This window comes from Bufo bufo, chromosome 2 (genome assembly GCF_905171765.1).
Source record: "Bufo bufo chromosome 2, aBufBuf1.1, whole genome shotgun sequence".
NCBI classification, from domain to species: Eukaryota; Metazoa; Chordata; class Amphibia; order Anura; family Bufonidae; genus Bufo; species Bufo bufo.
Window position 1 is genome coordinate 705,261,152 of NC_053390.1, and position 27,813 is coordinate 705,288,964.

At 44.3% G+C, this 27,813-nt stretch overlaps 1 protein-coding gene across 3 annotated transcripts in view; it reads right to left on the reverse strand.

Annotated features, from left to right (window-relative positions):
* Nucleotides 1–927: 927 nt before the first annotated feature.
* Nucleotides 928–27,813, reverse strand: part of ACSL1 (acyl-CoA synthetase long chain family member 1) — a 94,712-nt gene continuing 67,826 nt past the window's right edge. For 2 of the 3 annotated variants that reach the window (XM_040418729.1, XM_040418728.1), the window contains exons 11-21: nt 24,802–24,879; nt 21,179–21,313; nt 20,948–21,082; nt 19,255–19,350; nt 15,835–15,907; nt 14,709–14,797; nt 14,502–14,618; nt 3,830–3,973; nt 3,647–3,748; nt 3,021–3,092; nt 928–2,339 (exon numbers count right to left, since the gene is read on the reverse strand). In XM_040418729.1, coding sequence (XP_040274663.1) covers nt 2,199–2,339; nt 3,021–3,092; nt 3,647–3,748; nt 3,830–3,973; nt 14,502–14,618; nt 14,709–14,797; nt 15,835–15,907; nt 19,255–19,350; nt 20,948–21,082; nt 21,179–21,313; nt 24,802–24,879 — 1,182 coding nt within the window. In that variant the 3' untranslated portion in view covers nt 928–2,198. Of the gene's footprint in view, nt 2,340–3,020; nt 3,093–3,646; nt 3,749–3,829; nt 3,974–14,501; nt 14,619–14,708; nt 14,798–15,834; nt 15,908–19,254; nt 19,351–20,947; nt 21,083–21,178; nt 21,314–24,801; nt 24,880–24,937; nt 25,016–27,813 lie in introns of all 3 variants that reach the window. The other variant, XM_040418730.1, reaches the window with a different exon arrangement.

A 27,813-nucleotide genomic window follows, 5' to 3' on the forward strand; every position in this document is an offset into this window, starting at 1 on the left:
CATACATGCTGGGTAGACGCTAGAATGGATTTGTTAGAAGGAGGTCTGTGATGTCACTGGTCACATGCTCCTTCATGGTCACATGATCCACTGTGAGAACGCCTGCCTCCTGCTGTGTTCAGCTCCAGAGAGAAGGGGGTGTGAAAGGATGGACCAATGGCAGGGCAGCTAGCTGATACTGGCCAATCAGCAGCCTCCTGCTCCTATCTACAAGCGCAGCTTAGAGTGAACACTGGGAGGGGAGGGGAGGGCGCCCGGCAGCAAGTAAGTGATAAAAAATAAAAAAAAAGAGGTTTGTTTTTCCGCCCACCCCAGGCTGCGCCCTGAGGCTGGAGCCTCCCCAGCCTCTGTGTCGGCCCGGCCCTGCCCAGACCCACAACATACTTACCTGGTCCCAAACACCGGTTTTCTCCCTGAGCCACGGCCGTCCTTATACATGCCTTGCCTGCAGAAATCAACGTCCATCAATGGAGGGGGTGCAGCCAATAGCAGGCCATGGCGCCCCGTTCAGGGAGCAGGTAGAATATGCACAGTGTTGCTGGTCGGGCATTGTAGCGGGGGTTATTCAGTCTCGGATAACCCCTTTAAAAGGTTTTTTCACACTGATAAAATCATATTTTAAATGTTACTGCTTCTATCTTTTTGGACCTCTAGGCAGAATTGAAACCTAACAAAACAACCAGTCACCAGAGCTTTAGGGTGCTGCTAAACGGGCAGTTTTTTTTTAATGCAGGTTGAGCCAAAACCAGGAATGAATTAAATAAAGTGGAGAAGTTGTATCTGCTCATAATACTTTCTCTCCCATTATAATCCACTCCTGATTTTGCCTTGAAAAACAGCATTAAAAAGCCTCAACTTCTACATCCCTTATGGATGTCTTCTAGAGAAATTGCAGTTCATTCTATTGGAAAGACAATGAAGATGGGCAACAGATCATACAATCATTTATTTTGGTTTCCTTCATTTTTGGAAGGGACTGAAAAGGGATCTGGGACAAAGACATTTTGGTTCTTACAGGGTGAAAAACCGTTAAGCAAACATTAACAAGTCACATAGCATTTAGATAAAAATTCACTGTTTCATTATGCAGCTATAAAGGATCTCGACATAGATTACAGTGCATCATGATAAATCACAGGTCTTTACATAGTGCAAACCATTGTTGTGCTTGTTATATACAACTCCCTTGTGCCTTGCATTTCTAAAAAAAGAAAACTATATCATACAAGGACAGCTTAAATTGTGGGGTTCTGACAATATCCCTTTTAACCTCCCTCCAAAAAAGTAGATGTCTCTTAAAGGGGCTTTCCAATTTTCCCATAATGATGGCCTATCCTCAGCTGTATGTATGAGTGCTGTGTTCTCGTCACCGGTTTCCGCCACTAATGTCGATGGCAAGCAGGTAAAGTGCAATTTCAGCTCCTACTTCCCATTCACCTAAATGGGAAAGAGCAGTTGTAGTTGCACTCTATTCGTTTCAAGTGAATGGGATGGAGGAGCTGGGATTACACCTGCAATGTCAATGCCCAGCAGGTAGATAGTTGATCGGCGAGGGAGCTGGGAGTCTGATATTGATAACTTTTCCTAAAAGATAGATCATCAACATGGGAAAAGTAGAAAGCCCCTTTAACAATCTAATAAGTGATCACTTCCACAGATCTCAAAATAATTGCACTTTAAGTTTCCACAGGGCTGGCAGGCAAGAACAGGCATATCGCAGGCCTCTAGCAGCTTAAAAAGATATTCCTTCAAGAATGAGGGAGAAATTCCTTAAAGAGGTGTTCAATACACTGTGCAGTACCAAGTCTCATTTACATTTAGAAAAATGTGGTAAATTACATCACCACCTTAAAATATTCCTAATTTGATGTGCATACATCCCATAACACTACATTTTCTGTGCATTGTGAATTAGATACAAGATTTTCAAAAATTTGACCGGGTTTGGCAAGAAGTTGGAGTTTTGGAACTGAAGTGTAATGTACGCCAGAGAAAAATCCAATTAGTTCTAGAGAGACATTTGTGGTAGGGCGGTCCAAATTCTTCACAATTTAGAAGGCCTAGTTTGAAAAGATTAGGTCACAGCACAAAAGACAATACAGGTGACCCGTAAGGCAATGTTTAGAGGACTTCCTCATTATTCCTATGACCAGTCATTGTTTTCTTGCTGGTTGTGTGTAGATGACTATGTGGACTTCTTATACTTTGGTATTAGCATAAAGTTCTTCAATTTGGGCGTGGAAGTATTTTCTTAGCTCGGGCCTCTTCGCTTTCAAAGTGGGAGTTAGGAGCCCATTTTGGATCGAAAACATTTCTGGGTGCAGAGCGATGTCTTTTACCTGCAAGAGAATCCAAACCCAAAACATGAAATAGAAATAAAAAAAGAAAAATACTAACCAGCCACAGACCTCGCCGCATAGAGATCTGCACAACATTTAATCACTGGTGGTCGTTACAGAACAGGGCCAAAGCTTAAGGAACGGGTGGGGGGAGTGAAGGATGCTCACCCAGTCCTTTCAAAAAAAGAAAAAAGGTTAGCAGCATTGCTTGGAGAACAGCTGACTGATAGGGCTGTCCTTCAGAAGAACCACTGAGGACTGAGCAAGCAGCATGGGATGAGGGGGACCACCTATGCATACAACCGACAGTTTTCGGATACTATTCCATTGTAATAAAGGACACTTCTTTTAAAGTTGCACTGAATCGGGACATATCCCCATCTTCACCCCTCCAGTCCCCTGATGGGAGCATTTCATGCTCCGATGCTCTCCTTTACCCTGCGCTGAATCGCGCAGGAAAAAGGCATTTTTTTGGCGATCCCGTGACGTACAGGGTTGTCAATGGGTAAATATTACCTATTAAAAATATTAATAGTATTACCACTTGCCATTTTCAATTCCAACAGAGATTTCAAAAACACAAACTCACCTACGATACAGAATGCTTCATTTACTGAAATGAGCAACCGAGAACACCAGCACTTCTTCCAATCTAACAATGCGAGGCAACATATCACTTACTTGTTCAAATGATTTCAGACCAGCTTCTTTCCCCAGTCTCAGTAGATCTTCTAGAACTGCATTTTTAAAGTCCTGCAAACAGATTTAATGGTTCATAAACGCGTACAAATGTTAACCAATCCAAAAATTACTATTTTTAAAGGCTCTTCATATATGCAAAATAAAAAAATAAAAAAAACACATCACTACTACCCCACAAGTTCTTTTTTTGGTTTGTTTTTCATTTACATGGGTATAAAAAAGTAAAAAAACTGTGGGGAAGATTTATCAAAACTGGCTGTTTTTAGCTTCAATCTTGAAGTAATGAAAAACACTAAGAATTTGCTACTAGCGCTGAACTGTTAGAGCCCCATCTCTAAGGACCAACGCATGAAACAAATTGTCTCCATGTACAGAAGATACATGACTGCATGCATCTTAATAACAGACAAAACCCACTTTAAGCAACACTCAAAGGAGTTAGAAGATTAGAACAGGGTTGACTTCTTTATGAACAGCGCTACCATTATCCAGTACAGTACCAGACATAGACCCTATGGCTTCATTTTCTGTGAGAAAAAAAAAAAAAGTGAAACCCTTTTAAGAATCCCTCACAACCCCCTTCATAATAATGGAAGAATGCCTACCTTATTCTTGCAAAGGTCCTCATAGGCATCATTAAATTTCTTCTTCTTTGCCCAGTTGAGTACATTATCAGGGTCTGGAACCACAATGGCCACAAGGAAGGCCTGAGGAGAGAAGATAGTCACGCCTCATGCAGTCAATGTCCACCCCACAATCCATTATGCTGGCCTGGAAGTTCCAGTTACCTGTAAACTCTCTCCATGAACAAAGATCTGCCCCACTGCTTCACTCCTTGTGTAGACGTTCTCAATTTTTTCTGGGGCAATGTATTCACCCTGGGCTAATTTAAATATATGTTTTTTTCGGTCTATGATCTTTAAAGTACCATTCTAGGAAAGGGAAAATAAAGACCAAGTTTAAGTTAGACTAGGACCAAACCTATCCGGAGCGTTTTATTTTTTTGGAAGAGAAAACATTTAAACATTACATTAACATAAATAACAAAACTTTGTGGCCCAAGCAGGAGTGTCAAAAATAAATTAGGAAATTCTAGCACCACTCGCACCAGCTAACTAAAGCAGACAATTACTTTGTTAATCTCCAGGTGTTTATTCACATTAAAGGGATTTTACAGCAATATATATTGACGACATGTCCTCAGGATAGGTCATCAATATCAGATTGGTGTGGGGGGGGTCCAATACCCGGGACCGCCAATCAGCTGTTTGAAGAGGAGGCTGCGCTCCATATGAGCGCTGCCTCTTCATTACACTACACAGTCTCATGTGGAGCGGCAGAGTAGTGCAATTACAAGTACTTGCTCCATTCAAGTTATTAGAGCAAGTACTTCATTACACTGCACCGCCAAAATTTCTGAGAGAGCAGGCAACGAAGAGGTGTAATGGAGAGAAAGGAGTACCGCCTCCTCTTCAAGCAGCCGATTCGTGGGGGTGCCGGGTTTCATACAGGGCAGGTTTATCATATATAAAACAGTGTAATAAGTTAAGCTGATATTAAGAGTAGAGTTGAGCGAACCTGAACTGTAAAGTTCGGGTTCGTGCCAAACTTTAGCTTTTTTGGACCCAGACATTTACGTAAAAGTTCTGGTTCGTGTTCGGCGATTTTTATGGCGCTTTTTGAAAGGCTGCAAAGCAGCCAATCAACAAGCGTTTAACTGTGTGCCCTTAGAAGCCATCACAGCCATGCCTACTATTGGCATGGCTGCGATTGGCCAACTGCAGCATGTGACCCAGCCTCTATATAAGGCCTCTTTCACACTACAGTATGTCCATTTCAGTGTTTTGCGTTCCGTTTTTAACGGATCCGTTGTTCCGTTTTTTTTGTTCCGTTGTGTTTCCGTTTCGTCGTTCCGTTTTTCCGTATGGCATATACAGTATACAGTAATTACATTGAAAAAATTGGGCTGGCCATAACATTTTCAATAGCTGGTTCAGAAAAAACGGAACGGAAACGGAAGACATACGGATGCATTTCCGTATGTGTTCCGTTTTTTTTGCGGACCCATTGACTTTAATGGAGCCACGGAACGTGATTTGCGGCCAAATATAGGACATGTTCTATCTTTCAACGGAACGGAAAAACGGAAACGGAATGCATACGGAACACATTCCGTTTTTTTTGCGGAACCATTGAAATGAATGGTTCCGTATACGGACCGCAAAAAACGGACCGCAAAACGGAAAAAAAAACGGTAGTGTGAAAGAGGCCTAAGGCTGAGTCACGTAGTGCTGCACGTCACTCTGCTATTCTTAGTGTAGGGAGAGGATGCTGCTGCTGTCAGGGACAGATCAGGGATAAATACTAAGAAGAAGAACTGCCTCAGCGATCTACAACAAATGTGTTTTGTGGGTGCAGTGCACAGTTTTTTTAAGCCTGCACTGAGCCAACTTCTGTTGAAAACGCATTTGTTTTTTACTTCAGTTTGTCACTATGAATACCTAATCGGCAGCCATTTTATGCAGACATGCTGGTGCAGCACTATCTATCTGCATGTCTGCTAGTCCAGAAATACAGCTTTTTTTTTTTTTTCTTCATATACTGGTCATCTTTGATTACACGTGCATAAGTGACTGTCATTTAGGCCACAAATACGGCCATTAGGTTACTGTGGTTGAAATAAACAGTGTGTTCATATACTGCTCATTTTGAATTTAACGTACATAGAATAGTCACATTTGGGCCACAAATACGGTCATTCGTTTACCGCGGTTTAAATAAACCGTGTGTTCATATACTGGTCATCTTTGATTACACGTGCATAGGTGACAGTCACATTTAGGCCACAAATACCGCTGTCATATAGAGTTAAACATTTTTTTTTTTAGTACAATACCCTTCAGGGTTTATATTGGCGGTTAATTATTTTTAACATACTTAACCAATTTTTACTTTGCGGTCATGGTCGCGGTGGTGGAGACTGGTGCAGGGAGAGGACATGGCCGTTCTGCCACAGCTACATGTCCTACTGAACCTACTACCTCAGGTCCCAGTAGCCGCCAGAATCTACAGCGATATTTGGTCAGGCCTAATGCCGTTCTAAGGATGGTAAGGCCTGAGCAAGTACAGGCGCTAGTCAATTGGGTGGCCGACAGTGGATCCAGCATGTTCACATTATCTCCCACCCAGTCTTCTGCAGAAAGCGCACAGGTGGTGCCTGAAACCCATGCCCATCAGTCTGTCACATCACCCCCGTGCATATCGGGGAACCTGTCTGAGCCTCAAGTCATGCAGCTGTCTCTTATGCTGTTTGAAGACTCTGCTGGCAGGGTTTCCCAAGGGCACCCACCTAGCCCTTCCCCAGGGGTGGAAGACATAGAATGCACTGACGCACAACCACTTATGTTTCCTGATGAGGACATGGGAATACCACCTCAGCACGTCTCTGATGACGAAACACAGGTGCCAACTGCGTCATCTTTCTGCAGTGTGCAGCCCGAAAAGGAGGTCAGGGAGGAAGACGATGCAGGGGACGATGAGGTCCTAGACCCCACATGGAATGAAGGTCGTGCCACTGGCTTTCAGAGTTCGGAGGAAGAGGCAGTGGTGAGACCGAGCCAACAGCGCAGCAAAAGCGGGAGCAGGGTGCAAAAGCAGAGCAGCCGTCGCCGAAACAGTTCGCCTGTTACTGGCCACCGCCACCAGGGACCGAGCACACCAGAGGCAGCTTCAAGGAGTTCCCTGGCATGGCACTTCTTCATACAATGTGCTGACGACAAGACCCGAGTGGTTTGCACGCTGTGCCATCAAAGCCTGAAGCGAGGCATTAACGTTCTGAACCTTAGCACAACCTGCATGACCAGGCATCTACATGCGAGACACGAGCTGCAGTGGAGTAAGCACCTTCAAAACCAAGAAAGGGCTCAGGCCCCTCCTGCTCCCTCTTCTGCTGCTGCCTCGGCCTCTTCCTCCGCCTCTGGAGGAACGTTGGCACCTGCCGCCCAGCAAACAGAGGATGTGCCACCAACACCACCTCCGTCACCAAGCATCTCCACCAGGTCACACGGAAGCGTTCAGCTCTCCATCTCACAAACCTTTGAGAGAAAGCGTAAATTCCCACCTAGCCACCCTCAATCCCTGGCCCTGAATGCCAGCATTTCTAAACTACTGGCCTTTCAAATGCTGTCATTCAGGCTGGTGGAGACAGACAGCTTCAAACAGCTCATGTCGCTTGCTGTCCCACAGTAAGTCGTTCCCAGCCGCCACTACTTCTCCAGGAGAGCCGTGCCCTCCCTGCACAACCAAGTATCGGATAAAATAAAGTGTGCACTGCGCAACGCCATCTGTGGCAAGGTCCACTTAACCACAGATACGTGGACCAGTAAGCACGGCCAGGGAAGCTATATCTCCCTAACTGCACACTGGGTAAATGTAGTGGCGGCTGGGCCCCAGGCGGAGAGCTGTTTGGCGCACGTGCTTCCGCCGCCAAGGATTGCAGGGCATTATTCTTTGCCTCCTGTTGCCTCCTCTTCCTACTCAGCTTCCTCCTCCTCTTCTACCATCTCCTCATCCGGTCAGCGACAGATTTTCACCACCAACTTCAGCACAGCCAGGGGTAAAAGTTAGCAGGCCGTTCTGAAACTGATGTGTTTGGGGGACAGGCCCCACACCGCGCAGGAGTTGTGGCGGGGTATAGAACAACAGACCGACTAGTGGTTGCTGCCAGTGAGCCTCAATCCCGGCCTGGTGGTTTGCGATAATGGGCGAAATCTCGTTGCAGCTCTGGGACTAGCCGGTTTGACGCACATCCCTTGCCTGGTGCATGTGCTGAATTTGGTGGTGCAGAAATTCAGCTATGTCAGAGCTGCTGCATAAAGTGCGGGCCGTCTGTGCGCGGTTTAGGCGTTCTCATCCTGCCGCCGCTCGGCTGTCTGCTCTACAGCGTAACTTCGGCCTTCCCGCTCACCGCCTCATATGCGACGTGCCCACCAGGTGGAACTCCACCTTGCACATGCTGGAGAGACTGCAAGCAGCAGCAGGCCATAGTGGAGTTTCAGCTGCAGCACGCACGGGTGAGTCGCACTGCGGAACAGCACCACTTCACCACCAATGACTGGGCCCAGGGCTCCAGATGGCGACCAAATTGGCGACTTAGAATTTACAAATGGCGACAAGATTTTTTAGTCTTGTCGCCATTTGCCACTAGAGCTGCAGCTCTGAATACAGCGGCGGGCACAGAAGCTGAACTATCATGTTCTTATCAGCAGCGCAGTGGAAGAGTCTCTCCCTCCCCCTGTGCTGCTGCCGCTGCGGGCAATAAGAAGAGGGACAGGGGAAGGGGCTGTGGCCACTGCACCACCAATGAGGATCACTGACCTGTTAATACAAATACAGGAGGCGGGTGCCGGAATCAAATAGCCGGCACCCGACCTCTATGACACTGGGAGCGGCACCTGAGGAGTTAACTGCCGCTGATCGCAGCTCCCTGTCAGAGGTTGGGTGCCGGCTATTTGATTCCAGCACCCACCTCCTGTATTTGTATTAACAGGTCAGTGATCTTCATTGGTGGCGCAGTGCGCCCCCCCACCCCCCCAGTATAATAAACATTGAGTGCCCCCCCCCCCCCCCCAGTATAACAAACATTGGTGGCGCAGTGGGAAGTGCCAATGAGGGTTAAAAAAAAATAATAATAATTAACTCACCTCCTCCAATTGATCGCGTAGCTGCCGGTCTCCTGTTCTTTCTTCAGGACCTGTGGTGATGTCACTGAGCTCCATCACATGGTCCATTACCATGGTGATGGATCATGTGATGAGCACAGTGATGTCACCACAGGTCCTTTGACAGGTCCTGAAGAAAGAACAGGAGACCAGCTGCTACGCGATCAATTGGAGGAGGAGAGTTAATTTTATTTTTATTTTTTTTAACCCTCATTGGCACTGCCCACCAATGTTTATATGTTTATTATACTGGAGGGGCGCACTGCGCCACCAATGTTTATTATACTGGTGTGTTGGGGGGGGGGGGGGGCGCACTGCGCCACCAATGTTTATTATATTGGGGTGTATATAATGTTTATTATATTGACCTTCTACTACGCATTCTGCATTAAAGAATGCTATTATTTTCCTTATAACCATGTTGTTATAAGGGAAAGTAATACAGTGAATAGACTTTAATCCTAGCAACCGCGCGTGAAAAATCGCATGGTTCAACCGGAAGGATGGATCTGGCTTTCCGGTATTTTGAATGCCGGATACGGCACTAATACATTCCTATGGGGAAAAATGCAGAATCCGGCATTCAGGCAAATCTTCATTTTTTTCGCCAGAGATAAAACCGTAGAATGCTGCGGTTTTATCATCTTTTGCCTGATCAGTCAAAAAGACTGACCTGAAGACATCTTTTCCGGTATAGAGCCCCTAGGATGGAACTCTATGCCGGAAATGAAAAACGCTAGTGTGAAAGTACCCTAAAATAATAAGTATAAATCCCCCCTTTCCCAATTTTACATATAAAATATATAAACAATAAACAAACATATTACATAGCGCTGTGTCCGAAAAGTCCAAACTATAAAAATTTTTAAAAATTTCTCCTATGCGGTGAGCAGTCGCCATTTTTAGTCACCTTGTCACCCCAAAAAAATAGGATAGGACTGTTCTTTTATGGGCCGAACGTTTTATAAAATGAGAAATGCACGCGGCTTTTTTTGAGTATCGCAATACTTTATGGTGACGAAAGCGAATCAAAACTTTGGTATCAAAACAACCCTATGCCAATCTGATCGGCGTAGCGTTGTCACGATACCAAAATTTGGATTCGGTTTTGATTTGGAGACTAAAAATTTAATTTGGCTCCTAAATTTTTCAGTTCAGGAGCCAATGGCTACTAGGATTTTTTTTTTAGTCTGGAGCACTGACTGGGCCTCCATGCAAGACCTGTGTGCCCTGTTTCGAGTACTCCACCAACATGGCCAGTGGCGATGACGCAGTTATCAGCGTTACAATACCACTTCTATGTCTCCTTGAGAAAACACTTAGGGCGATGATGGAAGAGGGGTCATCTCTAACACTTTCAGGCCAGTCTTTTAGAAGTGGATTTTTAGTTATTTTATTTTAAGTTATTTCCCTATCCACATTTGTTTGCAGAGCAGTTGTCATGCTCTTAAGCACATTTAACTGCCTTTTACATCCCTCTAGCCTTTTCAAGGACTATTTTAGAGCCATTTTAATGCAAATAAGTGCCAATTTTAGTGCCCTAAATTGAAAAAAAAAATATCTTATTTACAATTGTCGTCGGGTGACATTTTACCATTTTTGGCATATACAAACCCCTGCTGTGTCTGGTGACAGGAGCCTAAATCTCTCAAAATCCTCTGTTCTATTGCTGGGTGACATGAACCCCCTTTTGCCGTGAATGAACCCCTGCTGTGCATGGTTGACAGGGGCCTAAATCTCTCAAAATCCTCTGTTCTATTGCTGGGTGACATGAACCCCCTTTTGCCGTGAATGAACCCCTGCTCTGCATTGCTGACAGGGAACTAAATTTAGTGAAAACATCTGTTACTGATCAGAAGATGCGCGACTACAAGCGCACGCTGCTGATGGCATTCCCACCTGACAGCGGGAGCACAGTGGAAGCACAAGGCGAAGGCAGAGGAGGAGGAAGAGGTCGCCAACACAGCTGGGGCACCACCAGCACCTGAGAAGGCAGGGTTAGCATGGCCAAAATGTGGAAAAGCTTTGTCAGCTTTGGAGGTGCTGACCTGCCCTGCAGCCAGTGTATAGTGTGAACGTGTGTTTAGCACGGGAGAGAGCATTATCACAGGCCGCAGCCAATGTGGACAAGCTTACGTTTATTAAAATGAACCAGGCATGGATCCCACAGGACTTGTCTGTAGCTTGTGCAGAATAGACATTTATGCCAGCCTCAACCATCCATTCTTGTACTCAAGTGCACTTATTCTTAGTTTTATTTTGTTATATGTCCCAATATTTTGGGGGATACCACCAATTTAAAAATAAAAAACACAAATCAGTGTTGGCTACCTATTCCTCCTTCACCACCACGTTAACCTACACCGCCACATCCACCGCCTCAACATCCTACTCCTAGATCCAGATTATTTTAAATTTTTCTGTATTTTATGTTATTTTAAGTCATTTCCCTATCCACATTTGTTTGCAGAACAGTTGCCATGCTCTTAAGCACATTTTGATCCTTTTGCAGCCCTCTAGCCCTTTCCAGGACTATTTTAGAGCCATTTTAGTGGCCAAAAGTTCGGGTCCCCATTGACTTCAATGGGGTTCGGGTTCGGGGTCAAGTTCGGGTCCCGAACCCGAACTTTCTTTTCAAGATGAGCTGAACCCAAACATCCCGGTGTCCGCTCAAGTCTAATTAAGAGCTTATGATTAGGATATTAAGGAGCTGACTCATATGGACAACTGCTGCTTAAGTTCCTCGTACAGAGTATTTTCTCCTAAAAGAATGTAATTGATATGGCGAGATTTGGACTCCCAGGACATAAGCTACTGCAGGAGGCGTTTGGCAGTGGCTTTTTCCTCTCTGCCAATTGAAAGCACATACGCACTCAGATAAACAGTATTTATGTGTTTAGGGAAGTCAGAAGAGATCGTTGTTGGCCAAGCAAGTCTTCAGCAGACAGATTTTGAACATGTATGGGCATCTTAAAGGGATTGTGTCACTTCAGCAAATGGCATTTATCATGTAGGTAAAGTTAATACAAGGCACTTACTAATGTATTGTGATTGTCCATATTGCCTCCTTTAATTCATTATTCATTTATACACTGCTCATTTCCAGGAGTTATGGTGACTGCTGCTGCACAGATATGAGGTGGCCAGGATGGGAGCAGCTGTGCAAGCGTGCCTATGCATGCTCCCATCCACCAGGGGCCTAAATCTCTCAAAATCCTTTGTTCTATTGCTGGGTGACATGTACCCGCTTTTGCCGTGAATGAACCCCTGCTGTGCCTGGGTGACATGGGCCTCGTTCTCTCAAAATCCTCTGTTGTATTGCTGGGTGACATGAACCCCCTTTTGCCGTGAATGAACCCCTGCTCTGCATTGCTGACAGGGAACTAAAATTTAGTGAAAACATCTGTTACTGATCAGAAGATGCGCGACTACAAGCGCACGCTGCTGATGGCATTCCCACCTGACAGCGGGGGCACAGTGGAAGCACAAGGCGAAGGCAGAGGACAAGGAAGAGCTCGCCAACGCAGCTGGGGCACCACCAGCACCTGAGAAGGCAGGGTTAGCATGGCCCAAATGTGGAAAAGCTTTGTCAGCCTTGGAGGTGCTGACCTGCCCTGCAGCCAGTGTATAGTGTGAACGTGTGTTCAGTACGGCAGAGAGCATTATCACAGGCCGCAGCCAATGTGGACAAGCTTACGTTTATTAAAATGAACCAGGCATGGATCCGACAGGACTTGTCCGGCAGTTTTTCCTATAGTGTACAAGCACAGCCACCGATGCTGGATTGCAGGGTGGTCGTAACCTCTGGATAGGAGTTACTTATGTGATAGAAAAATGAATCAACGGCAGCAATATGGATAATCACAATACATTAGTAAGTGCCTTGGATTAACTTTGGCTACATGATAAATGCCATTTACTGAAGGGAGACAACCTCTTTGAGGGTCCATTCACATGTCCGTAGTGCATTGCGGATCCGCAATACACCCGGCCGGCACCCCCGGGTATTCTTGTCCCCAATTGCGGACAAGAATAGGACATGCTCAATTTTTTTCCGGAGCTGCGGACTGGAAGACCAGGGCTGCACTCCAGAAATGCGAACGCGGACAGCACAGTGTGCTGTCCGCCTCCATTCAGTGCCCATAGAGAATGAATGGGTCCGCACAATTGTGGACCGGGTGAAAACACCACTTGCGGACGTGTGAATAGGCTGAAACAGCACTCCTAGGTTTTTGTTATCGCACAGGGAAGCTTCATGTGGTGCTCATTCACATGAAAAAGACAACCATGTAATATATGGTTGCAACACATCCAACACAGAATCTTTACATCCAGTTCTTTGTACTGTACGATTGTAGGTATCCTTTGAGTACATAATGTTGCGAGTAGCATACAGCAGACCAGTGGCTGTGAGTTTACGTTTGAAATTTGCGGGGTCCAGGAATTATGGCTTTCACATGAACAGTTTTTCCCTGACAGCACATGGCTGTTTGAAACCAGCCTAAGGGCTCATGCACACGACAGTATGGCTTTTTCAGTGTTTTGTGGTCCGTTTTTTACTGATGCGTTTTTTGTTTCCGTTTTTCCGTATGCCATATACAGTAATTACATAGAAAAAAATTGGGCTGGGCATAACATTTTCAATAGATGGTTCAGCAAAAATGCATTTCTGTATGTGTTCCGTTTTTTTTGCGGACCCATTGACTTGAATGGAGCCAAGCACCGTGATTTGCGGACAAGAATAGGACACGTTCTATCTTTTCACGGTACGGAAATACTGAAACGTAATGCACACGGAGACACTTCAGTTTTGTTTTTGCTGAACCATTGAAATGAATGGTTCAGTATATGTACCGCATACTGAACTAAAAAAACAGCCAGTATACTGAACGCAAAATACTGTCGTGTGCATGAGCCCTACGAAATCAATATATCCCAAGAGGATGGAAACCACCTTTAACTTAGAGCTTTTTCACCCGGCCGTTGCGATTCCGTTCCGTGCAATTTGCGGCCCCCCAATGCATGGGCAACGTCTGTGCGGAACCACAACGACCGTGTGAACACAAGCCCTTATGCTAGAGATAAACCTGACTCATGTAATAAAATTACTAAACAAGTTGTCCAGGTTAGAAAAACATCTCTGCTTTCTTCTAGAAACACCCCACCTGCCCATGGGTCGTGTTTGGTATTGCAGCTTAGCTTCATTCACTTCAGGATAGATAAACTGCAATGCCAGACCCCAACCATGGACAGGCAGGAGGTTTCTGTAAGAAATCAGACGTGTTTTTCCAATCTCTTTAAGAGGAATACTAAACAGAATTATGTAATCCAAAACAGAAAGTCATGGCTCTCAAGGTGGAAATGAACCTCTTTATTGTGGTATGGTCACAGATGTGGAGGATCCAGCCTGCAGCCATTTCACATGCTCCCACATGGTCATGGACGCGAAATGGACATAGACTGGATCCTCCACATCCTGTGACCATGCCACAATAAAGTGGTTTATTTCCATATTGATAAGTGCCATGACTTTCCGGCGAACGGAGCGTGGCGGCGCTGCACTCTCCTTTACTTTTGGGCCCCCGTTCTGGAGATAGGAGCAGGTTAAGCGAGGTGGGACCAGTCATCTACCTATCCGCCATCAATGTCTGAAATAGGGATACCCCTTTAAGCAAAAATGTAACTGAATGTGAAGCAGTATGCATGATGCAGATTCATATTATGTATGCATTTTACTTACAGCCATCCATTTCCCAACATCTCCTGTATGCAACCAGCCGTCCTTGTCCAAAGCTTCGGCAGTTTTCTCATCATCCTTTAAGTAGCCTTGGAAAACATTCGCTCCTTTCACGCAAATCTATTAATATTAAAGTTAAGAATTAAAAGGCAAATGCTTTTTGCTGAACATTGAAGAATTTAATGATCAAAATGGTTTAGGTGGACTCACCTCACCCTCTCCCTTTGCTGCAAAATAGTTCATGTCCTCCACATCCACCAGCTTTATATAATTGCAGGGCATAGGTGCGCCAACATGACCTGGTATGGAGATACACATTTACCATCAGAGAGACATTCCTAAATTAGGCCTCCTGAAGCTTCTGCCTGTCCCAAAATGACAATCTTATAATAGTACTGATGGCCTGAAATACAGACCAATATCAGGCACCTGCATTAGCAGTGCATATAACCTTCTCTTTGTATTCTGCATAGCAGCTGGAAGATATCAAGTTCTGCGCTCGGTGTTCTAGCCTGCCAATATAGACCACTGCCATGCGGTCTGTCCATTTCTTCTCTAGGTAGACAGATAATACAGTTTCCTAATAAAGCAGCCTGTATATTTTTAGACAAGTACACCAATAACTGCATTAGCCTTAAAGTCTTCACTGTTTGCAATTTTTCAAAAGGTAAGAGTATTTAAAGGGAACCTGTCACCAGTTTTATGGTGTCCTAACTAAGGGCAACATAAATAAGTGACTGATTCTCTTAGCAAAATGCTGGGTCACTTTCTTTAATTGACCCAGTCAATCTGCCAACATCTTTATATTGAATAGCTCCAGCTGATAATGATGAGTCCTGAATATTCATGAGCTCCTGACTCTCCCCGCCCACCTGCTGCTGATTGACAGTTATTTTCCATATGAACCAGCAGCAGGTGGGCGGGGAGTGGCTATAGCTCTGAATTAAATAAATATACACTGGACTCAATGACATCACGCCGGACTCCAATCAGCTCATTAGCATGCAGCATGTGGCATCTTTGTGTGCATATTATGAGATAACCATCTGTCACACCAGTAAGTGAATACATCTAAGGTACTTTTTAGTAGTTAATGATTGTATATAATTAGTTAGATTATAATCAAATATCCACATGACAGGTTCCCTTTAAGGCAGTGTTCTCTATAGCTAGCACTAGACAGAGTTCCCATGAACACAATTGTAATGGTGAGGAGACAGTGCTGCTGGTTTTGTGCTTTGATACGATTTTAAGAACTGCCGTCCACTGAAAGAAACTAAGAACACATTTTATCAAATATAATGGGAAAAAAATTAAATATATCAGTGTCTCTTACCTGCTGTCCAGTCACCAGGAATGGTAAGCGAACAGCCAGCAGTGCATTCAGTCTGCCCGTAGCCCTCATAGAACTGGTAAGGAAAGAATACAAGAGAGTTAGGGGGAGATTTATCAAACTGGCGTAAAGTAGAACCGGCTTAGTTACCAGATTCCATACTGTGTACTCCCGTGCGCACAATCAATGCCGCTCCAGGACATATGGCCAGCTCACGGACCGTATGTCAGAGGACATACGGTCGTGTGCAAGAGGCCTTAGTCTTGTAATAGTACAATGGATATGAAACACAATAGTTGTATGGGGAACGTTATGGAGCTGAAAGGATATGATCCAGTCAAGGTACATGGATTATCGTTTAATGGCAGCCATGATTTTTATCTGATTCACCTTTGTCAGTGTACATGCAAAATAAGTTCTCACTTCCACCCTCTGCTTGTCAGATAGAGGTAATGAACTCCACAGGGGTTTAGGCTTCAAGGAGGCCACATGCGTACGAATTCACACCCCAGTCAGCCAGGAACCAAGATGTCACAGTAAGAATCTCTCAGCATGAGGTCTAGTCCATTCCCCAGTTCAATCAAATCTAGCAGACAGCATGGAACCGGCGATTTATAAGGAATTATGAATCGCCCAGCCATCAGGCACAAACCAGATACATTTGTGTCCATGTGGCCACGATGAACAGGCCCGTGGTCTTAGTGTGGTGGTGGGAGCCCATGGAAGGGAGATATACATATCTCCCCACAGAAACTCAATAACGGTACCATGCTTGGACTCTAATTGTAGCTGGAACCCAGGAGGCTCTGTTGGTCCCAGAACCATGTCTCTGTGACCTCCTGGTCTGGAGCTTTGGGCCCTAATTGGTTTTGTGGGTCCTTGGCTGCCAGCCCAGAGGAGGAGCAGGAGACCCTTCCCAGAGGCGGGGAGGGGAGGGACCGGCTACAGGTCAAAAGCCCATGCAAGGGGGGGTCACATCGTGCCATGTGTTCGGAGAGACCTGGAAACTGCTGACATCACTGCCCCCACGTGACCGCAGCCAAGGACTATTCCACCATCATAACCCATCATCTACCCGGTAACGGACTTGTACTCTGTGTAACCTTGTTTGTACCATACTACCTGTATTCATAACCTCAGACAACTGTATATATTCTTTTTGTATAGTGTGTTATCTAGTGTGCCCTTAAGGCGATTAAATATATAATTTAATCTTGTGCCGTCTTGTATCTCAATCACGAATCCCCACGTCAGTGTTTCGGCCTAGTTATAAGCTACCGCGGGTAGGTTTCTCACCCTATATAATCCCGTTAGCGGAGCGGGCTTATATCAAACGAGAAGCTGGTGGCAGTATACCTGGGCTGAGAAAGCGCTGTTTCACTGGGGCAGTGAAAAGGCTCTCTCAGCTTGTTGCCTCTCTGTGCCAGCGTGGACAGAAGGTGTCTGTGTAAACCAAGCTGACCTTACATGCTCCTTCGGGAGGGCATAACGTCAAGTCTTGGTAACCAGTGATCATACCGTATCTCGTGAGCTCAACGTAGTTGACGTCAAGTGGGCACGAGGGGTGGTATCCCTCACAGTACCTATATAGAATTAATGTTAACAGAGCACAATGTATGCTGCACATTTTATTTATTTAGCTCACTTATATAGGGCTACTATATTCCACAGCGCTTTACAGACATTAGCATCACGCTGTCCCTAGTTGGGCTCACGATCTAAGTAAGTTCCAATATGTCTTTAGAGTGTGGGAGGAAAACTTGTAAATGTATATTTAATATAATATCTCTCTAACTGCAGTCCCAGAGATCCTGGTTCAGGGACTAACTGAAAACCCCCCAAAAACAAAAAACAAAACACTTTTAAGAGGTCAAGTCAATAAAGGCCCCTTTTCATTACTCAATTGAACAGATGATTCACAGAGTGAAGCAGCCGGCACTCCTTTCTTATTCATACGCGGTGCACATGTCCAGGGTCGGCGTCCCACAATCACATAAAGAAGAAGACCGGCACTCGCTGAGTTAGATAAAAAAAGCTTCTATTTTATTGCCACATGGAGGACAACAAGTGACGCGTTTCGACTCTACAAATTGACAGACTCGAACAAGTAAAGTACAAGACAAACAAGGATTTAAATAGCCCGCTGGTTCTGGTGTCACAGGATGTGACGTCAGGTAGTCAAGGCAACGCATATACAACAATCATGCATACTGACAGCGCAAATCAGACATTACAGAATGCGACATCCGGTAGTCAGGGCAACATGTATACAAAAGAAAACGGTTGCCCTGACTACCGGACATCGTATTCTGTGATGTCCGATTTGCGCTGTCAATATGCTTGATTGTTGTATATGCGTTGTCTTGACTACCTGACGTCACATCTTTGAATCCCTGTTTGTCTTGTACTTGCTTGTTTGACAGACTCGATTTGTAGAGTCGAAAAGCGTCACTTGTTGTCCTCCATGTGGCAAAAAATAGAAGCTTTTTCATCTAACTCAGTGAGTGCCGGTCTTCTTAAAACAGATGATTGTCGGTAGAGAATACTTTCTTCCTGACAATCGCGTGCTTGTCTGTGAAGAACGCCACATTTACATGCAGTGATTCCCTTCACTGTATGGGGAGGAGTGATCACTAATGCCATTGCTCGTCCAGAATCATTGTTTGCCGGCAGGAGAGTGCGGTTTAGATGTCAATGATTTAGGGGACCTCCTGAAATATCCAATTACACGATGAATAAATGTTTAGGACCGATTGTAAAGCGCTGCGGAATATGTTGGCACTATATAAAGATTTACTGATAGATAATAGTTCCTGCCAATGCTGGTTAGTGATTTTTTTTTTGTGGGGCCGCGGAATGGAAGTACGGATGCGGACAGCACATGGTGTGCTGTCCGCATCTTTTGTGGCCCCATTGAAATAACTGTTTGCTGACACAAACGTGCAGTCTGAATGAGCCTTTAGTCTCAAGCTACGCAGCAATGCATCATGTAATAGCAAGTGTCAGAAAAGTCATGCAAGCAGAAACATTTGTGCAACTTTCTGTTGCAAGACAAATTTAGGGTTGAGATTTGGCTGTAACAAAGCACAGAACAATCAGGAAAAAATTAATAAAAATCTACTCCTTCCTACCTAAACCCACACTACTCTTGGCCATGGGTCATGTATGGCTCAGCTGAAATACCAGATCAAGCTCATAGCCAAGAGCTGAACTGTTTCTGGAGGAAATTAACATAAAGTAGACCGTAACCCTGGATTTTTATAGGGTCATGGAGAGAAGAAGTAGTTAAAATCTGACATGACCCGATACTTTTACATATACAGTATTTTACAGCTTTGAGTACATTTAAGGAGCACTTCCATACTTCTAGCCGTTTATATACTGTACTGCAGAAGGAAAATATTACATAACATATATTCCCACCTGACAGCCCAGAGCCGCCCTTAAGAACGTCAGCACAGTCGGGGAAACTGGAGCTGCGCCAGTAATCATTAGTCGCACTTTTCCCCCAAGGCTGGCCTATGAAGGAGATAAAATAAAACCATCAATCACTAACACATTTTAGTGCTTCGCATTTAAACAGTACGTCTTCATGTGACCTATGAATGCAATAATGAAGTTAAAGGATATATTACATTTTATCTCACAAGTAGTAATTCATGGATTACTCAATCTGCCAGCCACAGACTCCTCCTGAGCCAAGCACAACACATGTACAAAAACAAGTGCTATGCTTGAATATTCCCAGAGAAGGGCCAGTCAAAATGCAAAAATATACGTAATATCATATAAAATAAAAAAACAATATATACACCATGCATGCCCCTCAACTTTTTCCACCTGAACTAGTCTTCCTGGTTGTACATCCAACCATTATGTTCCATGTAATTGACCTCTGAGGACATTTACTTATTTACTAAGGGACTATATAGAGTTTTACTTCTTTTTTTTATACCATTTTGTCTTGGAGGTTTATTTCTTATTGAGATCTTTCTATTAACTGTCGTCACTAAATATTGATAACGCCGCTGTGGAGTGCAAACCACGGGTCCACAAAACACGGGCACTGGCCGTGTGCACTCCGCATCGCAGTGCAGACCCATCGACTTAAATGGGCCCCAATCTGAAAGGGCATGTCCCATCTTTTTCGGCATGGAGGCATAGCCTAGTCCGGGCCTCTGCACTGAAAAAGATAGGTCATGTCCCATCTTTCACCACATCTTGCAGATCGCGGACCATTGAAGTCAGTGGGTCCACACCGCAGTGGAGTGCGTGTGGCTGGTGCCTCTGTTTTGCAGTGCCACAACACGAGTACGTTGGCTCCATGGTTTGTGTGTATGGGGCAGAAATGTGAGCCACTACGCTGCTGAAACTTTGTGTATCGATTGATTACTATGCAATGTCCGTGTTATTTTGTATAGTTCTAGGAGTAGTAAAAAGAAATGAAGGGGAGATGTTATTACACCATCATATACTCAAAACCACATTTGTTCTCGTCCACCACTTCAATTCTCCTGGTTGGGCATGACTGCAGCGGTGAGGTGCCTGTATACTGCAGCCACGTACGATATGCAGTATGGCACTTCTACATGAGCAGGATGTCAGAAGAGATTCAGAGTGGTGGTGCTGGAGGAGGTTTGAACCGCTATATATATATATATATATATATATATATATATATATATATATATATATATATATATATATATATATAAATAATCAATGAAAAAGACCGGCACTCGCTGTTGATAAGTCTGAGGAAGGTGCGGCAGCACCGAAACGCACGCGTCACTACTTATTGCCTGTACATGTGACTGAATAAATACAAAGAAAGAATTATCAACAGCGAGTGCCGGTCTTTTTCATTGATTCTACATTGGGACGCCATCCCATAGACTCGTGCACCGTGAGATATAGATATATATATATATATATATATATATATATATATATATATATCTCTATCTATATCTACACACACACACAATATAAAAACCTCCTTTAAACACACGCCTCACCCTGCAGTAACCCGATCATGACATTGCAGCACAACATTCCCTCCCAAGCTGCAAGGTCTATCAAGTACACGTCCAGAAATGTAGTATTATGCCCCTACCTGAACTTTCTGAAATATGAGTTTATCCCATAGACTATCCTTGCGGATAATTCCACTGCGGAGTTCTGCCTCTTTTCTTTTGGAGGCAAATTCCAACAGCCAGCGTTTTAAAGTAGTATTTGCTTGTCCAAAGATCTGAATGTAAAAGAAAGTGGAAACTAAATGTTTATACCCAAGTGGAGAGCATAATAAAACATGCAACATATTGTGTATATAGACTGAAATATTTACCCGGTCAAACATCCTATTCAACAGACGGGGAACGACTGGGAAAATAGTGGGTTGTAAAACTTTCAAGTCATCCATTAACAGTCGAATGTCTCCTTGGAAAAAGCCTATTCTTGCTCCATGGCAAAGTACTACAGACTGAAAACAGAAGATTTTACAGTTTTCTTATGGTTCTACATGTAAAAGTACCCATCACACGTAGAACGCTAAATTTTGTGTGACATTACAAAATATCAAAATAATAAATAAATTTATATGGACAAGAGCCGTGCAGTTATTTTAACTAAAGCAAAGCCTTCTTTCTAATCCTAGCTGAACCCTTTGGCTGGTTTCTTACGAGCGAGTGTCACACTCTGGACTCACAGCGCAGCCCCTGTCCTGTCCTCCCAGCACCGCCGGGGTCCCGTAGCATTAGGCCTTTCACACGGGCGAGTATTCCGCGCGGATGCGATGCGCGAGTTGAACGCATTGCATCCGCACTGAATACCGACCCATTCATTTCTATGGGGCTGTTCACATGAGCGGTGATTTTCACGCATCACTTGTGCGTTGCGTGAAAATCGCAGCATGCTCTATATTCTGCGTTTTTCACGCAACGCATGCCCCATAGAAGTGAATGGGGTTGCGTGAAAATCGCAAGCATCCGCAAGCAAGTGCGGATGCGGTGCGATTTTCACGCACGGTTGCTAGGAGACGATCAGGATGGAGACCCGATCATTATTATTTTCCCTTATAACATGGTTCTGAATACAGAATGCATAGTACAATAGCGCTGGAGGGGTTAAAAAATAAATAAACAATTTAACTCACCTTAATCCACTTGCTGGCGCTGCCGGCATCTCGTCTGTCTCCTTCTTTGCTGAACAGGACCTGTGGTGAGCATTCATTCCAGGACCTGTGGTGATGTCACTCTGGTCATCACATGATCTTTTACCATCATGTGATCATCCTGGATCATGTGATGACCGGAGTGACGTCACCACAGGTCCTGGAATGAATGCTCACCACAGGTCCTGTTCAGCAAAGAAGGAGACAGACTAGATGCTGTCAGCGCCAGCAAGTGGATTAAGGTGAGTTAAATAGTTTTTTTATTTATTTTTTAACCCCTCCAGCGCTATTGTACTATGCAGTGCTGGAAGTTCAGGACGGGAGCTGCGCTGGAGTCTGGAGCGTGACACTCCCTTGTGTGAAAACAGCCTTACACCCATTTCATCTACACCTATTTACCTGACCCAGTTAACCACTCAAGAATCATGAGGCCAGCACCCACACCGATGCGGGCCTTTTGCCAGTTTTCCCTTTAAAGGGACATCTAGGCAGCTGTGCCTAGAGGCCAAACCACTACTGTTTATGGCAGCCATGGGACAATGTGAAGCAGCACAAGGCACATACAAATGTATGTGAAAAAACCCTTCAGAGGGGTTACAGGTTTCTTAAACCTGACTATGCCCTAAAACATGTTTCGGAATTCATTTACATCCGGGAATAAGAAAGGAAGTAAATATGCGTGGGTGTAAGTATAATTAGCTAAAAATGTTAGGCAATATTTCCTGGTACAACTGGTATTAATAAAATGGGGTTTCCCCTAAATCTAAAACTTCCTACATTTAAGAAAATCAAAAGCCATAATACTAGTCAGAGTTTGGTAACAAGGTATTTTTAGAAGTATGGTTGTCACTTGAGTGGATGACAAAACCATTACTGTGTAATACATTGAACATGCTCCAGGATGAAAGAGAATTTTCAAGTTTGATATGTTAAAAGGGGTGTTGTCTCATTTCAGTAAATGGCATTTATCATGTAGAGAAAGTTAACACAAGGCACTTACTAATGTATTGTGATTGTCCATATTGCCCCCTTTGCTGGTTGGATTCATTTTTCCAGAACATTATACACTGCTCGTTTCTATGGTTACGACCACCCTGGAATCCATCAGTGGTGGTCATGCTTGCACACTATAGGAAAAAGTACCAGCCTATGTGCACTCCCAGGGTCCCAGACACCAGAGAGGCCTGCACTTTCCTAGTGTGCAAGCACGACCACCGCTGATGGATTGCAGGGTGGTCAAAACCATGGAAACGAGCAGTGTATAATGTGATGGAAAAATTAGTCTAGCCAGGAAAGGAAGCAATATGGACAATCACAATACATTAGTAAGTGCCTTGTGTTAACTTTCTCTACATGATAAACGCCATTTTCTGAAGGGACAACTTTTGCGCAGCTCCCCTATACTGCCTGCACTGAGGACCAGCTGAATTCACTCCTGCAATGGCATACAGTAGGTTTAGAGAATTGATGAGGCTAAGCGTACAGCTCTTGGGAGCACCGCGAGAGCGGAGTCCGATGCCGCCTGCTGACAATGATTGACAGGTTAATTTTTGTTAAAGGCCTCTTTCACATGGTCAGTATTTTTGCATCAGTATTTGTAAGCCAAAACCAAAAGTGGGTCCAAAAACACAGAAAAGGCATAAAATAGGTCTATTATACATTTTCTCCTGGTTTTGCCTCAAATACTGGAAGCAAAATACTGACCGTGTGAAAGAGTCCAAAAAGGAAAGAAGTTGTCCTTGGAAGGTCAGGAGAGGCATCTGACTCATCTCACAAAGCTAGCATGGTGTGGACTTTAGCAGGTCAGTACTATGAGTAGTGAATGCCATCAGAGTGAGAACACAAATTGGAGGGCGTTTCACTACACTGTGCTTCCTTCAACTACATTCCGGAGCCTGAAGGTACAGAATGTGAGGCGCCTTGGACCCTACCCATCAATTGGCCTTCCTGTAACCTCACATACAGTATATTGAGGTCTTGCACCCTTTTCCTTTAGGCCACTCTTGACAATTAGAGAAATTGTAGCGCTTTTGCTGCCCTCACCTTGTCCCTGGGTCTCCACCAATCACCCCTCCTGCACAATAGGCACTCAATAACACAACTTGTATGAATATAGAACTCAGTTTTAATCTGGTGTAAAACCTCCCTCTCTCAGGTACAACCTGCAGGCATGTGTCTATGGTATATCTGTCCCTGCATCCAGAATTAGGAAGATTGCTGAAAGTGGCCATGATGGAATGGGGCCCCATGGATATTTGGTAGGCTCTAGTGTGTAAACGATAAACGGGTGGATTGGCAGTGGTCCAAGTTCAGACCTCTACAATAAAATATAGTGATGGCCCATCATAACGACTGGTCATTAATATTAGAGTCATACAAATTGGAGGATTTATGAAAAGGCCTTTAGACTTTGGAAATGGTGTTGGTTTCTTTTTAGTGACCCACTCCCGATGCTAGGGTGGCTGGTCACCACTCTTGGCTGCTTAGATCTTAGATCTGCGCCACGGGGAGATGCAGCGGCGGCTGTGCAGCGATACAGAGGGACACAGGTGCCGGGGAGCATGTAAGCATGCTGTAGAGGGACCGAGGTATTGTGGGGGTCATTATAGGGATTGGATAACCCCTTTAAGGTTGCATCATGAACAGACCAATGCTGTTTTTGTCCCCTGAGATAAGTGTGCCTTTCAGAAATGTCCACTGTTTTCATACATCTAATGTAATCTAACCTACTCATTACCTACCTTGTAGGTCTAGTCTAGACTATAGGTATGTCCACAAAAGAGAAGAAGCAATCTTACCTGAACCATTCTTTCAAACATGTGTGCCAGAGGCAAATAGGAAATGTGTATATCACTGGCATTGAGGGTAAGCATACTCTGGAAAATATGACAAAAAATGCTGAGCACATAAAACATACACCTGCTTTGTGCCTACCTCCACAACTCTCTCAAACATATGCGCCAGCGGCAAGAAAGAGATAAGAACGTCTTCAGTAGACGGAAACGCCAACTCCTGGACACCAGAAGGAAGAGGAAGCACAGCACAGAATTTGATTTTTAAATTAATTGAATTAAATCATACGGGTTAGTAAGATGATGATTCATTGATTTGCATGAGGAACAAAGAAAGCAAAAAAACAGTCTACCAAGCCAAGTAGAGGAAAAGAGGGAGGGCGTCAGATCTACACTGCCATACCGCTCTAACAAGTTAAAATGGAATGGCGCCACTTCTATAGAAAGGGAATCTGTTGGCAGTTTTTACCATGAACAACTGTTGGCAGAACTAGGCGTGGAAGAACAAACATGGAGTCATTATCAGGAGTAGTGTTCATTTTAAAAGGGGTATTGCGGTCGGTAGAAGTTATCCCCTACCGATCACGAGAACGGGGGCTCCGTCCCCTTACAGGCCCCCTGCTTCTCCCCTGAAGTGACCGGAGTGGCAGGTCGCACATGTGTCCAGAGTTTTTGGAGCACTGTACTACACTATCCCCTGAAATCCCATAGAAATGAATGTGGCTCCACAACACCCCCTCCCCCTTATTTGGGTGATAGCTGTAACATCCAACCAGCAGACCACTACAGCCATCACTCAGAAGGGTGCTCAATGCAGAAAACTCCTCACAGTAAAAATTCTGCCTCCTGGCTACTTGCACGTTCTCTCCGATAAAATAAAATCTCCACAAAAGGCATGTTTGTCCTAGCGCTGCCAGCAGTTTAGCATTATAAAAATTGCTGACAGATGTCTTTAATTCAGGACACCTATAAGAGTAGGCAAGTGGCATATCACCCTCTGCCAATTCCCTACATGTCTAGCAGGACTACAAGTGCAAAAACTTCAAGCTAAACATAATCATGCAATCTACTCCCCAGCAGCCATCTTGTCATGGCGTCAGAGGCAGTGGTGCTGTTGGCCAAGTGCAGAGCATTATTTAAAGAGGTTGGCCACTATTAGTAGCTGCACACGTGATATAAACAGCATATACACGCTGCTAGTAATAGACATTATTACACCATCAACTCCATGTCTGATGGGTCAATTTACCTGGTACTGCAGTCACAAATGGCTGCTTATCAAGGGTTCTGTTCACCAGCGGCCTCCATTTATTCACTTAGGCCTTATGCACACGACCGCTGTTCTGGTCCGCATCCGAGCCGCAGTTTTTGCGGCTTGGGTGCAGACCCATTCACTTCAATGCGACTGCAGAAGATGCGGACAGCATCCGTTGTGCGGACAAGAATAGGCAGTTATATCAATGGGCCGCCCGTTCTGCAAATTGCGGAAGGCACACATGCGGCTTCCGTTTTTTGCGGATCCGCAAAAACGGAACAGTCGTGTGCATGAGGCCTTACACTGGTGATGGACAGGGAAAGTAATGCACTCCATTCCCAGTGTAATTGAATAGAGGCCGCTGAGAAATGGGATCCTCTATTAGCAGCCATTTTGGAAGCGCAGCAACAGGATGTAGATAAGCAGACCTGCAATTAAATTAAAGCATATTATACTATCAGACATTGGCGCTGATAGTAATAGGCATTATTAAACTATCTGTATGTATGTGTTGTTCCAAGCACAAGCCCAACTAGTAATGGATAGTGGGCAATATACAACACACCCTGTAGAAAGAAGCAATACCAAAATCTAGCTGATGAGTTAAATCAAGGGACTGTAACCTCTTCTACACATAAAATAGTGTAACGATGAGACCATAATAAATGAATGACTAATGCAAACAACTAGGCTTTTTCTCTACGAGTACCCCGCCGACTCATCTGCTGTAGCATCTTCAGCTACAGGTTACTATTGGACAAATACCAGCATTACTGTATCAATTCATCTTAAAGGGAACCTGTCACCTGGATTTTGGGTATAGAGCTAAGGACATGGGTTGCTAGATGGCCGCTAGCACATCCGCAATACCCAGTCCCCATAGCTCTGTGTGCTTTTATTGTGTAAAAAAAACTATTTGATACATATGCAAATTAACCTGAGATGAGTCAGAGCTTGAAAATATGACTCTTCTCTGGTCACACAAGTAAGATATGACTCTTATGTTAATTTGCATAAAAAGCAGGAAGTAAAAAAAAAAAAAAGCATAATACTTATTGAATTCGTCTGCAAATGAAATTAAAAGTGTAATTTATATGTTTAGGGTAACAAAATGAACATTTAGAAACGCTCAGTGCGGGTAGCATAGTAGAGGTGACAGGTTCCCTTTAATATTCTTGTAATTATATTTAGACTTAAAGGGGTTTTAAGTTTGTTTGATGCAGATCTTGAGATTTTGACTAAGGTTTATCAGGCAACAATGGTTCTATTCTGCAAAAAGCCCTACAACCATACCAGTAACAGAACGATTCGGCAAGTCACTCCTGACATTGCACTGATCAATAACCTGTCGCCATGAAAATGCATTTACATCTTTGCTGAGCGTAGCAGCCATGTAAGCCATCTTCTCAGTGACTGATGTCAGTCACTGATAAGACACCCCCCGTGTACAACTGTGCTCAAAAAGAGCAGAGATGCGAATGTATACAAGTTTTACAAAGTGTATATATCAATCTGTTTAGCACCCCCTGCTCTGTAACAGGCTGCCTGCATTTTCAAAGTGACAGTTTCCCCTTTCAATGATAATGCATGATACTAACCAGTTGGGCCATCCATATTTTTCTATATATCCCTACCATACATTTATGGCATACCCTGTGGATAAGTTATACATGTTTAAGATGGGAATATTCCTTTAAGTTGACAGTAGATTTAATTCAAAAGCATGCAAGAATAGAGACAACGTTAGTTAGCACATTCGCTAT